General features: G+C 47.1%; 2 protein-coding genes across 6 annotated transcripts in view; one reads left to right on the top strand and one right to left on the bottom strand.

Annotated features, from left to right (window-relative positions):
• ZNF772 (zinc finger protein 772) overlaps nucleotides 1–11342 on the top strand; it is a 23281-nt gene extending 11939 nt beyond the window's left edge. The window contains exon 4 of the transcript XR_004228650.1: nucleotides 10652–11342. The gene's annotated coding sequence lies outside the window, so the exon portion shown is untranslated. The remainder of the gene's footprint in view (nucleotides 1–10651) is intronic.
• The window catches only part of LOC111521190 (zinc finger protein 749), a 33179-nt gene that overhangs the window by 15321 nt on the left and 2734 nt on the right, over nucleotides 1–15124 (bottom strand). For 3 of the 5 annotated variants that reach the window (XM_031934735.1, XM_031934736.1, XM_031934737.1), the window contains exons 2-4: nucleotides 13700–13740; nucleotides 10390–10516; nucleotides 8097–8806 (exon numbers count right to left, since the gene is read on the bottom strand). In XM_031934735.1, the coding sequence (XP_031790595.1) occupies nucleotides 8376–8806; nucleotides 10390–10516; nucleotides 13700–13735 (594 nt within the window). In that variant the 5' untranslated portion in view covers nucleotides 13736–13740 and the 3' untranslated portion in view covers nucleotides 8097–8375. Of the gene's footprint in view, nucleotides 1–8096; nucleotides 8807–10389; nucleotides 10517–13699; nucleotides 13856–15124 lie in introns of those variants that run through there. The other 2 variants (XM_031934734.1, XR_004228651.1) reach the window with 2 other exon arrangements.

The raw sequence follows: 15124 nt of genomic DNA, 5'->3' as shown, positions 1-15124 counted from the left end.
AAAAAAAAAAAAAAAAAAAACAGAAAACTAGATGAGTTATCAGAGTACCTGATTTTAACATAATGTCAAGAAGAAAGGCATTGAAGTGGGTAGGAAAGGTGGTCTTGCATTGCCTAAACCACTCCTTCCCCATCCCTTGGCAGACCAACATGTAAAGAAAAGTCTGTGTGCTCATAGAAGAGAGTGCGAAGTGAGTGTGGGACTTTGCGTTGGAACCCGGTGCTGCCTGGTCATGGAAGAACACAACACGGCACAATTCTACTTGTGCCCATGGAGAGAGCATTTAGACCAGCCTGGGGCCAGAAGCAAATCCTCAACCTCCGTGAAAGGAACCTGAGTCTCAGCTGGCACCACCAACAGCTGACTGAAGTGGCCTGGGGCCCAGAATAAGTTTGAGTGGCAATTAGGTCACAAGGACTGCAGTCCTTAGGCAAGCCCTGGTGCCGCAGTGGTCTCTAAGGCTGTGGACTTTGGGTGCATGTGACCCAGTATGACACCAGCTGTAGCAGCCAAGGGAGTGTGCCATACCCCTCCCCCAACTCCAGGCAGTGTGGCTCAGAAAGAGACTCCCACTTGAGGAAAGGAGAGGGAAAAGTACAGATGACTTTGTTTTTCAACTTGAGTACCAGCTCAGTCATAGGAAAATAAAGCGCCAAGGAGAATCCTGAAGCCACTGATCCCAGGCCTTTGTTCCTGGACAGTGTTGCTAGCCCAGACCCAGGCCAGAAGGGAATCTGCTGTCCTGGTTGGTTGGACGCAAGTTCTGACTGGTTTTACCACCTGCTGACTAAAGTGACCTCAAGCCTTGAATAAACATCAGTGACAGGCAGTACTGACTGTGAACCTTGGAACCTTGGGCAATCCCCAGTCCTGTGCTGGTCGTAGAGTCCGTGGGTTTAGATGAGCATTACTGTGATGCCAGCTGTGATGAACACAGGAGTCCCTGTCACCTCTCCCCCAGTTACAGGCAGCCTGGTATATAGAGAGAGACTTCTTATACTTGGGGGAATGAGAGAAAAGAGAGTGGGTTCTGGGAACCCAGAACATTCTCTTCTCTTTCCCATATGTATCTAGTCTGGGTATCTAGGAGTCTGCAAGATTTATTGCATACTTGGGATTATGGTAGTCTCTAGTGCTGAAATGGCTGCAGTGACTACAGCTTAGGCAAGTCAGCACTCAGTACCCTTTGAATTCTTGGAAGGCCCTCTGAAGAAGAACGGGTACAAGCAAAGCCAGACTGTGAAGACTGGAATAAACAAACTCTTCAGTGTTCAGTCATATACAAATATCCACAAGTATTAAGAACATTCAGGAAAATATGATCTCATCAAATGGACTAAATAAGCTGCCCAGTGACCAACCCTGGAGTGATAGGGATCTATCAGACAGGGAATATTTTTCAGACAGGGAATTCAAAATGTCTGTCTTGAAGAAGCTCAAAGAATGTCAAGAAAACATGAAGAATTCAGAATTTTAGCAGAGAAATTTAACAGAAATTGAAATAATTACCAAAAAAAAAAAAAAAATCAAACAGAAATCCTAGAGCTGAAAGAACTGAAAAATACTTCGGATATAACAACAGCATAGTTGATTAAGCAGAAGGATTTGTTAGCGGCCGGGCGCGGTGGCTCACGCCTGTAATCCCAGCACTTTGGGAGGCCGAGACGGGCGGATCATGAGGTCAGGAGATCGAGACCATCCTGGCTAACACGGTGAAACCCCGACTCTACTAAAAATACAAAAAAACTAGCCAGGCGTAGTGGCGGTCGCCTGTAGTCCCAGCTACTCGGGAGGCTGAGGCAGGAGAATGGCGTGAACCTGGGAGGTGAAGCTTGCAGTGAGCCGAGATTGCGCCACTGCACTCCAGCCTGGGCGACTGAGCAAGACTCCATCTCAAAAAAAGAAGAAGGAGAAGAAAAAAAAAGAATTTGTTAGCTTAAATCCAAACTGTTGAAAATACAGAGGAGAAAAAAGAAAAAGAACTGTGCTTAAAAGATACAGAAATAGCCACAAAAGGGCAAGTCTAATAGTGATTAAAAAGGGTGTAGAGAAAGATGTAGGGATAGACAATTTATTCAAAGAAATAATTATAGAGTACTTTCCAAATGTATGTATATATACACACACACACACACATATACATATATATACACACATATGCATATATATATGTATATATGAATATCCAAGTATAAGAAAGTCAAAAATGCCAACCAGATTCAACACAAGACATACAACAATCAAACTCTCAAAGGTCAAAGACGTAAAAGAGGAAAGGTAGCAAGAGAAAAGAAACAAATAACATATGAAGGAACTCCAGTACATCTGGCAGCAGTCTTCTCAGCAGAAATCTTGTAGGCCAGAAGAAAGTGAGAAGACATACTTAAAGTGCTGAAGGAAACCATTTTCAACCAAGAATATTCTAGTCATCAAATATATTCTTCAACCATGAAGGAGAAATAAAAGCTTTCCCAGCAAACAACAGCTGGGGGAATTCATCAATACCAGGTCTGTCTTACAAGAAATAGTAAAGAGAGTTCATCAATCTGAAAGAAAAGAATGCTAATGTGCAACAAGAAATCATCTGAAGGAATAACACTTACTGGCAAAAGTAAATACACAGACAAATTGAGAATATTCTAATACTGTAGTTCTGGTGTGTGAACCCCTCGTATCTTTAGTATGAGCACTAAAAAAAAAATGAATGAGGGCTGGGCGTGGTGGCTCACACCTGTAATCCCAGCATTTTGGGAGGCCGAGGCAGGCAGATCACAAGGTCAGGAGATCAAGACCATCCTGGCTAACACGGTGAAACCCCGTCTCTACTAAAAATGCAAAAAATTACCTGGGTGTGGTGGCGGGCGCCTGTAGTCCCAGCTACTTGGGAGGCTGAGGCAGGAGAATGACGTGAACCTGGGAGGCAGAGCTTGCAGTGAGCCGAAATCGTGCCACTGAACTCCAGCCTGGGTGACAGAGCAAGACTCTGTCTCAAAAATTATAATAATAATCATTATTATTAATGGGAAGCACCATTTCCACTTCTGGGTATATGTCCAAGGAGAATTTAAAGCAGGGCCTCAGGAGGTATTTGTATATTCATGCTCATAGCAGCATTAACAAGAGCAGAAGAGTGGAAGCAACCCAAATGTGCACTGATGAAAGAACACAGGAAAAGTGGCATATACATATTCCAGTCATGTGCCATACATGTCTACCGTGGACCACGTGTATAACAGTAATCCCATACTATAACAGAGCTAAACAACTCCTATCACCTAGTGACACCATAGCCACTGTAACTGAATCCCATTACTCAAGTGTGTGTGGTGACACTAGTGTAAACAAACCTACTGGGTTGCCACTCATAAAAAGAGCACAGGCCGGGTGCAGTGACTCACACCTGTAATCCCAGCACTTTGGGAGGCAAAGGTGGGTGGATCATGAAGTCAGGAGTTCGAGACCAGCCTGGCCAACATAGTGCAACCCCATCTCTACTAAAAATACAAAAAATTAGCCAGGCATGGTGGTGGGCGCTAGTAATCCTAGCTACATGGGAGGCTGAGGAAGGAGGATCGCTTGAACCCAGGAGGCAGAGGTTGCAGTGAGCCAAGATCACACCACTGCACACCAGCCCAGGCAACAGTGCAAGACTCTGCCTCAAAAAATAAAGAAAGAAAGCCAGGCGCGGTGGCTCATGCCTTTCATCCCAGCACTTTGGGAGGCCGAGGGCGGCAGATCATGAGGTCAGGAGTTCGAGATCAGCCTGGCCAACATATTGAAACCCCGTCTCTACTAAAAAATTAGCCGAGCGTGGTGGCAGGTACCTGTAATCCTAGTTACTTGGGAGGCTGAAGCAGGAGAATCACTGAACCCGGGAGGCAGAGGTTGCAGTGAGCTGAGATTGTGCCATTGCCCTCCAACCTGGCGACAGTGCGAGACTCAGCCTCAAAAAAAAAAAAAAAAAGCATGAGGCAAGGCTTCAGAAAATATTCCAGAATACATTGTTATCATAGGAGATAACAATCCCTTGTTATTGAACCTGAAAACCTTCTAGTGGGACAAGATGTGGAGGTGAAAGTGATATTAATGATCCTCACCCTGTGTAGGCCTTGACTAATGCGTATCTTCGTTTAAAAAAAAAATAACAATTAAGAAGTTAAAAAAATTAAATAGAAAAAGTTTATAGAATATAAAGGAGTATTTATACAGGCTGTATAATGCGTTTGTGTTTTAAGTTATTATTTAAAAAGAGTCAAAAAGTTTTTTAAAATTTTTAAAGTTTATGAAGTAAAAAAGTTACAGTAGACAAGGTTAATTACTAAAGAAAAAATTAATTTAGAGTAGCCTAAGTGTACAATGTTTATAACGTCTGTGATAGGGTGCAGTAATGTTCTAGAGCTTCACATCCACTCACAACTCAGTCCCTGATGCAACCACAGGGATCTTGCAAGCTTCGTTCACGTTAAGTGCCCTATAAAGGTTTTACCACTTTTCATACGTTTTTACAGTTCCTTTTGTAAACTTAGATATGTTTAGATACACATTTACTTATCATTGTGTTTCAATTACCTACAATATTCAATACTGTAACACACTGTTAAGGTTTACATCTGAGGAGCAATGGACCATATCATATAGCCTAGGTGTGTAATAGGCTGTACCCTTTAGGTTGGTGTAAGTACACTTTGTTCACACAGTGACAAAATCACCTTAAGATGATTACTCAGAACACAGTCCTCTTGTTAGGTGATACATGACTACAATGCGATTTTATTTGGCCTTTAAAAAAGATGAAATTATGGCTGGGCGCAGTGGCTCACATCTCTAATCCCAGTACTTTGTGAGGCCAAGGCGGGTGGATCACGAGGTCAGGAGATCGAGACCATCTTGGCTAACACGGTGAAACCCCGTCTCTACTAAAAAATACAAAACATTAGCCAGGCATAGTGGCGGGCGCCTGTAGTCCCAGCTACTCGGGAGGCTGAGGCAAGAGAATGGCATGAACCCGGGAGGTGGAGGTTGCAGCGAGCCGAGATCGCACCACTGCACTCCAGCCTAGGTGACAGAGCACGACTCCGTCTCAAAAAAAAAAAAAAAAAAAAAGCAAAAAACAAAAAAGATGAAAATTATAAGCTATGTTACAACATGGATAAACCTTGAAGACATTAAGGGAAATAAGCCTCAAAATAAGTCACAAAAGACTAAAACTTACATGAGATACTTAGAGTAGTAAAATTCATATAGTAGTCGTTGTCAGGGGCTGGAGTAGGGAATGAGGAGAAGGAGTGGTTTAAAGCAGCGGTCCCCAACCTTTTTGGCACCAGGGACTGGTTTCATGGAAGCCAATGTTTCCACGCATCAGGGACAGAGAAGGGGGCAGATAGTTTCAGGATAAAACTGTTCCACCTCAGATCATCAGGCATTAGTTAGAGTCTCATAAGGAACACACAACCTAGATCCCTCACGTGCACAGTTCACAACAGGACTCATGCTCCCACGAGAATCTAATGCTGCTGCTGATCTGACAGGAGGTGGAGTTCAGGTGGTGATGCTGGCCCGGTTCCTAACAGGCCACAGACTGGTACCAGTTTGCAGCCTGGGGGTTGTGGACCCCTGGTTTAAAGGGTATAATGTTTTAGTTTCGTAAAGTTGAAAAAACTTCTGGATATTAATTGACAACAATGTGACTGACTTAACACTACTGAACAGTACAGTTAAATATAGGTTAAGATGATAGATTTTAAGTTACCTATAATTTGCCACAATTTTATTTGAGAGAGACTCGCCCTGTCGCCCAGGCTGGTGTGCAATGGAACAATCTCAGCTCACTGCAACCTCTGCCTCCTGGGTTCAAGTGATTCTCCCTGCCTCAGCCTCCCGAGTAGCTGGGATTATAGGCACCTGCCACCGTGCCCAGCTAATTTTTGTATTTTTAGTACAGACAGGGTTCCACCATGTTGGCCAGGCTGGTCTCGAACTCCTGACCTCAGGTGATCCATCCACCTCAGCCTCCCAAAGTGCTGGGATTACAGGCGTGAGCCACCACGCCTGGCCATAAATGTTTTTTAATGTAGTTCCCAGCAGGAAATCCTCACAGATTTCTGTCTGAACGCTTTCAACATTAGATTTACATATATTAATAGGTTCTTCCTCTGATGTGTACTTTTTCATGCTGAATGAGGTGACAATTTTGGTGACTTTCCTGCTTTCACTGCACTAAGCCCTTTCTCCACTGTGAATTCTCTGATGTTTAATGAGGCTGGAGTTGTATTTAAACACTTTGCTGCATTCACCACACTCATGAGACCTTTCTCCAGTGTGAATTTTTTGGCTCTGACCATTATTACATTTGTTGCTGAAGTCTTTTCCACATTCCCTTAACTTAAAAGGACTTTCTCCAGTGTGAGACCGCTGATGTGTAATAAGGCTCGATTTAATCCTAAACAATGCCCCACATTTACTGCACTCAGGAGGCTTCTCCCCAGTGCAAACTTTATGATGTTTAATGAATGTAGAGCGGTATCTAAGAAACTTCCCACAATTGCTGCACTCATAAGGCTTTTCTCCCGTATGAACTCTGATGAATAATGAGTTTGTAGCTACCTCTAAAAAAGTTCCCACATTCACTACACTCGTAAGGTCTTTCTCCAGTGTGAACTTTCTGACATCTACTCAGTGTACAGCGATATCTAAAGAATTTCCCACATTTGCTGCATTTATAAGGTTTTTCTCCAGTGTGAATTCTCTGATGAATAACAAGTTTGTAGCTGTCCAAAAAGAATTTCCCGGCCAGGCACGGTGGCTCAAGCCTGTAATACCAGCACTTTGGGAGGCCGAGACTGGCGGATCACGAGGTCAGGAGATCGAGACCATCCTGGCTAACATGGTGAAACCCCGTCTCTACTAAAAACTACAAAAAACTAGCCGGGCGACTTGGGGGCGCCTGTAGTCCCAGCTACTCGGGAGGCTGAGGCAGGAGAATGGCGTGAACCCGGGAGGCAGAGCTTGCAGTGAGCTGAGATCCGGCCACAGCACTCCAGTCCGGGCGACAGAGCCAGACTCCGTCTCAAAAAAAAAAAAAAAAGAATTTCCCACATTCGCTGCATTCATAAGGCTGTTCTCCAGTATGGATTTTCTGGTGACCATCAAGATAAGCCTGTGTAAGGAAACCCTTCCCACATTCCCTACACCCATAAGGCCTTGGCCTGATGTCAATCCTCTCGTGTTGAATGAGGTCAGACCTTTTTGCAAATGCTTCAGTGTGGATTTTCTAGTGCTGAACTAGGTGGGACTTTCTAACAAAGGCCTTCCCACATTCAGGGCACTCATAAGGCCGTTCTCCAGTGTGAATTTTCAGGTGCTGAACAACATTATGTTTGAGGCTAAAGGCTTTCCCACATTCGTTACACTTATAGGGCTTTTTGCCAGTATGAACTCTCTGGTGCATATTGAGTGTGGCGCGGTGACTAAAGACTTTTCCACATATGCTGCATTCAAAAGGCCTTTCTTCTGTATGAACTCTCTGATGTCTACCGAGCATGATGCTGTCCCTAAACAATTTCCCACATTCGCTACACTCGTAATGCCTCTCCCCAGTGTGAACCTTCTGATGTCTACTGAGTTTGGAGTTACACATAAAAAATTTCCCACACTTGTTGCATTCGTAGGGCTGTTCTCCAGTATGGATTTTCTGGTGACCAACCAGATGAGCCTGTGTAAGGAGAGCCTTCCCACACTGGGTGCATTCATAAAGTGTAGGTCTCCTGCGAATCTCCTGATGTTCAATGGGGTCAGACCTTTTTGAAAGAAAGCCTTCAGTGTGAATTTTCTGGCACTGAACTAGGTTGGACTTTCTTTTTTTTTTTTTTTGAGACGGAGTCTCGCTCTGCCACCCAGGCTGGAGTGCAGTGGCCGGATCTCAGCTCACTGCAAGCTCCGCCTCCCAGATTTACACCATTCTCCTGCCTCAGCCTCCTGAGTAGCTGGGACTACAGGCGCCGCCACCTCGCCCGGCTAGTTTTTTGTATTTTTAGTAGAGACGGGGTTTCACCGGGTTAGCCAGGATGGTCTCGATCTCCTGACCTCGTGATCCGCCCGTCTCGGCCTCCCAAAGTGCTGGGATTACAGGCTTGAGCCACCGCGCCCGGCCTAGGTTGGACTTTCTAATAAAGGTCTTTCCATATTCAATGCCCTCATAAGGCCTTTCTCCAGCATGATTTTGCCGATATTTAATAAGGTTGGAGTTGTACCTAAACAATTCCTCACATTCACTGAACTCATAAGGCCTCTCCCCATTATGGGTTTTCTGGTCCTCAAACAGCCTGTGTTGATGGCAAAAGTCTTTCCCACCTTGGCTGGAGTTGAAATCATTCTGTTTACCTTGAAAGGTTTCCCCATCCTGAGTATCCCTGTATAGCTTCTGCCCAGTTCAAGACATGTTGCTGGAGAAGGTCTGAGCTGGCAGTAAAATCCCTGCCACCCTGTGTGCATGGGAACTTCCTCTCTCCCCTGTGAGCACTGTAGTTCACAAATGAAGGCCTCCACTCATCACTTCTGGTGAGCTTCTCTCTAGCCTGCTCCTTTTGGTGCAGGTCATGCTCTGCTGCACACGTGTCCAGCCCTTGTTCAGGGTATGTTCCGTCATGCTCAGCCAGGTGCAGAAGGTCCTTCAGAAGTGAGCTACATGTCTTGCAGGGCTGGGCCTTCAGGGTGGACAAAGCTGGCTTTGGAGCTGTGACCTGTAACACTCTTACAGAAACACATTGCTTGGAAAGCACCTCCTCATCCTTGGCTCCATGCCAACAACCTGAAAGAACAGAAATGCTGGTGAAGTGCATGTGAACTCTGGAGGGAGGAGGCAGCCCCCTCACAAATGTCTGAGAGACACACCCACAAATAAGGGCACAGGATTGGTCCCAGGCAAGGAAATAAGGCCATTGAGAAGAAGGCCCACTGTTCAGAGGTGGGCCTGTCAGGTGTGTGTAGTGGGGGAACCCTGGTGGTAAGGACACAAGGGAGAAGTACCAAGCAGGGAGGGCAGGTGGGGTCTCCAACTCGCTTCTCTACAAATGGCTTTCAACGGGCCATGACCGTTGTGTCCAGTTCCAGAGAGATCTGATTGTGTGAGAGCCAGTATTCATGGACTACTGAAGGATACATGCAGACCTCCTAACACCTAAAGTACAGGTCATACATTAGACAGCACTGCAAAGGGAGTGGTGGAAGAGAATGATGGACAGATGAAGGCTGGATAGGAGGGGTCAGAGGTGGAAGCCAGGGGTTGGAAGTCAGAGTAAAAATAACAACAGGGAAGGAAAGGAAGAGTGAGGGGTGGCCAGTGGCCCTGCATCAAACAATAGTGGTCATAAGGTAAGTTCTCAATGTGATCTGAACCTAGCCCTGATATCACATCCTTTCCCAGCTTTCACCCACCAGGGCCAAGTCCTTCTGAGTGTCTCTTGCCATTAATAGAGGACTATCCGCTCCACCAGGCACCCAGAGACCTCCCCCTTGCTCAAGGTGAGCAACTATCAAGCTGCAGCATAAATCAAGCAAGGGGAAAGGCAGGGAAAGGGAGGGGACAGCACGTACACAGAGCAATAAACCCAGGACACGCTGCGTTCTAAAGTTACCAGAACATACAGCAGAGAGTCCTGCAGAAATAACTTCAAAATCCTCACAAGCGGTGACCAGGGAGGTGCCTGAAATTCCTAGCACAGACACTGTCTCCAAGTATGTCAGCAAGGGGAACAGGGAAACCCTTGGATGGAGGTTTCATGCATCAGGACAGAGTAATCAAATCAGGGACAGGCACCGCCATTAGGGTATCTTAAAGAAACCTGGGCTGGGCACGGTGGCTCACGCCTGTAATCCCAGCACTTTGGGAGGCTGAGGCGGGCAGATCACCTGAGGTCGGGAGTTGGAGACCAGCCTGACCAACATGGAGAAACCCCGTCTCTACTAAAAATACAAAATTAGCCAGGCGTGGTGGCGCATGCCTGTAATCCCAGCTACTCGGGAGGCTGAGGCAGGAGAATCGCTTGAACTTGGGAGGCAGAGGTTGTGGTGAGCCGAGATCATGCCATTGCACTTCCGCCTGGGCAACAAGAGTGAAACTCCGTCTCAAAAACAAAAAAAAAAAACCTGAAGATTTCTGACTTCCGAGCCTTAACGTGTAAAGTTTCAGAGCAACAGAAGCTGGGGCTGCCTAAGGGGAGGTAGTGCAGTATATACAGCCCAGCTCTGGCTGCCTCATCACATTTGCCAGGAAACCAGGAGAGGACAGGACATAGCACCCACAATCTGGTGTGAGAAACACAGAGTTGTCATAGAAAAGCGCAAAAAAACAGCAACAAGCACAAGACACCAGAGTAGGTATGAAGGCCTTACCTACTGATGACAAAAGCGCAACGTTCTCCAACAGCACATTGCTGTGCAGGTGTCTCTGAGCATCATTAAGGATCCCCCATTCCTCCCGGGAGAAATATATGGCCACATCCTCAAAGACCACACACTCCTGCCAAAATTATGACACTTCAGTCTGTGAACAACTTCTTCTTTGTTGCCTTATATCTGTATTTATCTACTTAAAATCTGAGAATTGGAGGGCCAAACTAACAGCCAATGTTTTTATATTTCCCTTGCAATCCAGATCCCATATGCTGAACCACTATCTAATGCTCATACGTGATTATTTCTCCTGTCCTAAGCAACACAAGCCCTGTCACCACACAATCAACGATAATCTCTAAGCCCTAAGGCTGCCAGACTCATGCAAACCACCGAGTTTGAAGCTCCTCATCCCGCCCTGCATGCCTTTCCTGCCAAAACCCCAGTACTGTCTCTGATGTATGCTTTCCCTTCAGTCATGCCTCTGCCTCCTGACCAAATCTAGCATTTCCTGTGGCCTGGTGCAGCACGGCATTCCCCCTGCACTAAGGAAATGAAAGTAATAAAAATTTTTTCAATGCCATTAGCCTCTCTGTCATCACTCACTCTTTTCCAAAAATTAAAATCCAGTGGGCCAATCACTGATACACTTTCCCCTCCAGAATCTTCAGTGCTTCCCCAGTACCCACACATATCCATCCCCTGCTTCGCCTCCACCCATTTCCCAAGGAGGAAGAGGCTCCACATCCTGGCATCTGCACTTCTCTTGCCCCCACTGCTACTGATTGCTGAGTCCAGCGCAGCTCAGAGATGGGTGGGGAGAAAGCAAAAGCATCATCCAAGCCTAGCCCAGGGCACCTATCTTCTTCTTTTTTCTTTTTGAGAGGGCGTCTCGCTCTGTCGCCCAGGCTGGAGTGCAGTGGCTCACTGCAACCTCCCAGGTTCAAGCAATTCTCCTGCCTCAGCCTCCTGAGTAGCTGGGATTACAGGCACCTGCCACCACTCCTGGCTAATTTTTGTATTTTCAGTAGAGACGGGGTTCCACCATGTTGGGCAGGCTGGTCTCAAACTCCTGACCTCGTGATCCACCCGCCTTGGTCTCCCAAAGTGCTGGGATTACAGACGTGAGCCACTGCGCCTGGCCAGCCCTACCTCCTTTTATCACCCCGTTTCCTTGGGGTCTCCAGATCTTGCCTCCCAGACACCCAAAGTTAGACTCATTCTTCTCCCTTATGTGCCCATTGCCAGGGCTGGGGCCATGCATTCACGCTCCTCACCTTCACATCTCGCTTTGGACAGTACATCTCTCATGTATCTAACTCCTCCACTCCTGCAATACTAACAGCAGCCCTGGCCCAACCAGGAGCATTTCCATGGCCTCTCAAGATGCCACTCTGCACATGGAGTCCTGCAGTGCACCAGAACCTATTTGCCTCTGGGCTGCCCAGAATGTAATGTTCCCTAGTGCCTGGGGCAGCACCAAGCCCTGTTCTGAAGGTCTCCCTTCCCAGTCCCCCAAACCCAAGTGACAACCTCACAGTTCTTGCATACCTCCTCTGAGTTCCAGATCTTGGCTGTCTCCCTCTTTTGCACTGTACATGCTGTCCCATAAGCAGTCACAACCTTCTCTATCCCCCTAATCCTAATCCAAAGCCCAGATACACTGACCTCCCCAATGCTATCCCCACCCCAGGCCTAGCAATGCTCCTTGCTGATCGCATCTTCCCCTAAAGTAGTCTCACAGTTTGCATGAAACTACCCAGGTCCAAGCCAGACTCGCCACAAAACCCTGGTGAGTTTGTGGAGATGCCTCACCACCCACCTCATGACTCTCCCCTCAAAAGCCCTTCCTTATACTCCACAGGCCGACCCCAACATAACACACAAACATACACACATACCTTCAGTCGATCCACTCTCATCTGTCTTTGTGACACCCACCAACACCATCCAGGTGCCCAATGGAGACACCCAGTCCTCAGTCGGTTCCTTCTCCTTCCTTCCCACTAACACCATTGCTTCCTAAGTCTGACCTAGTTTCACAACAGTTCAGCTATCACGTAGTGGATGTCTCCATCCTGAACACCTCCACCGTGTACAACTGCCAGCCTGGCACCTCCACTCAAAGTCTCTGAAACATTTTTTGTGTATATTTGTTTTTGTTTTGGCTTCGATTTTTGTTTTTGTTTTGGCTTGGTTTTTTGGAGACAGGGTCTTACTCTGTTGCTCAGGCTGGAGTGCAGGGCACAATCATGGCTCATTGCAGCCTTTACTTCCCAGGCTCAGGCGACCCTCCTGCCTCAGCATGTGGATTAGCTGAGACCAGAGACAGACGCCACCACATCCAGCTATTTATTATTATTTGTAGAGACAGGGTCTCCCTATGTTGCCCAGGCTGACCTCAAGCGATCTTCCACCTCTGCCTCCCAAAGTGCTGGGATTACAGGTGTGATCCACCATGCCTGGCCACTGGAACATTTTTTACTTGGCCAAAATTTGGTTCCTCATATGCTCTACTACATAAACACTCCCCCTACTATAGAACTTACTACATTTTAGTTGCTGGAACATCCATCCTTCCAAACAAGGCCAAAACTGTGGGGCCATTCCTGACCCCCTCTTCCATCTCAGCTCCCAAGCTTCCTTGCTCTCTATATTATAAAATACAGGCAGTTCTAGATCAAACACCTACAGAAGCCCCCGACTCCTCCCACTTCCACCACCGCCACTCTCGTTCAGTCACCAACACCCTCCACCTGGACTTGCTGGACTGATCACCCAGGTATCTGTGGCTCCGTCCTCACCCCCACATGGTCTTCCATTCTCCAGGAAGAGAGAGCCGCTGAAATCTGGGTCAGGCCACCTCTTCTTCCCCCCTGCTCAAACTTTCCCCAGTTACCATCACCCTCAGATGATGAGCCCAGAACCTTAGACTGCCGTTCCATGCTGATCCCTGCATGCCCCAACCTCCTACCCTGCTGCCATTCTCTATCACGACCAGATGGAACATGAATTTTCAGTTCACTAAACATCCCGGCTAAGTCTCACCAGTAAGCATTTGAACTTTCTATATCCTGTGCCTGAATGCCCTGCCACATCTGAGACCATTAGTTGTCGGAACCAGGACCACTCTATAACCAGGGGCTGAGTTCTGACCCCTGGTTGTGGTGGAACCACAGTCTTCGGACCCAAGGAAGGGAAAAACATGAAGTTGCAGGACACCACCTTTCCCTATATCAGCATGCCTAAAATATCGGAGAGATAAGTGGTGGGGGACTGGGGGAGAGAGCCTGAGAAACCATTGACTTACCTGTGCAGGGTCCTTATGCTTCGCTGCCACTGCCATGGACCCTGTGGGAAGATGTGACAGACTTGTACAGTTACTACTTGAGACCATCATTACGAGACTGAATGAAGGCGGACGAATGTAGAAATGAAAACTTAAGACAAAAGAAACTGTTTTAACTTTGGGAGGCCGAGACGGGCGGATCACGAGGTCAGGAGATCGAGACCATCCTGGCTAACACGGTGAAACCCCGTCTCTACTAAAAATACAAAAAAACTAGCCGGGCGAGGTGGCGGCGCCTGTAGTCCCAGCTACTCGGGAGGCTGAGGCAGGAGAATGGCGGGAACCCGGGAGGCGGAGCTTGCAGTGAGCTGAGATCCCACCACTGCACTCCAGCCCGGGCAACAGAGCGAGACTCCGTCTCAAAAAAAAAAAAAAACTGTTTTAAAGAAGGTGAACCGAGGAAGAAGAGAGCTCCCTGCTTCTAGTGAGCAAAGGCAGCCCCTGAGCTTCCACAGCCCTCCGCATTTATTGGGTAGAATGAAAAGGAGGAGGAGGTAACGACTGGTCAGCCGCTTAACTGATCACAAGTTCACATCGTTAACAGGCTTCAATTATGCCTAATCACAAGACACACTTGTGCCTGGGTCGTGACCACCTTCAGCATTCCTTCTGGGGGGCAGACGCAGTGTGTCAGTTTGCCAACATCCTGCTTTCATGAGAAACAGTTTGCTGTTTACTCATATAGCCTCCAGTGGTATACTCAGTTGATCACAACCCTCATTCTTTTGGCCTGTAACAGGAAGAGGCAAGCCGTGAGTATCAGGACGGTATTGCAGCATCCTACAGGCTGAGCTGTACAACCTTCTCTGCCCTGTACCGGGGCAAAGTAATCTGAAGTTACAGCAAGTCCTAAGTTCAGTGCTGCCTCTTAGCAGCTCTGTGTCTCTGGACAAGGACTGAACCTCTCTCAGCCCCAGTGCCCTTATGTGTAAAATGGAGATTAAAAGGGTTCCCACTTCATAGGGCTCATATTGACAAGAAGCATAAGTAGCACACACTATGTATAAGCATTACTTTCTATAGGATTAATGGTTTTGTACATGTTTTCAGCACAAATGAAGTAGAAGGGTTTCGAAAATTTGAGTATTTTTCCCACTTTTTTTTTCTTTCTTTTTTTTTTTTTTGAGACAGAGTCTCGCTCTCTCTCCCGGGCTGGAGTGCAGTGGCCGGATCTCAGCTCACTGCAAGCTCCGCCTCCTGGGTTTACGCCATTCTCCTGCCTCAGCCTCCTGAGTAGCTGGGACTACAGGCGCCCACCACCTCGCCCGGCTAGTTTTTTGTATTTTTTTTTTTAGTAGAGACGGGGTTTCACCCTGTTAGCCAGGATGGTCTCGATCTCCTGACCTCGTGATCCGCCCGTCTCGGCCTCCCAAAGTGCTGGGATTA

Source organism: Piliocolobus tephrosceles, chromosome 21, assembly GCF_002776525.5.
Source record: "Piliocolobus tephrosceles isolate RC106 chromosome 21, ASM277652v3, whole genome shotgun sequence".
Lineage (NCBI taxonomy): Eukaryota > Metazoa > Chordata > Mammalia > Primates > Cercopithecidae > Piliocolobus > Piliocolobus tephrosceles.
The sequence above is the reverse complement of the archived record's forward strand: the minus strand, read 5'-3'. Positions and strand labels throughout refer to the sequence as shown.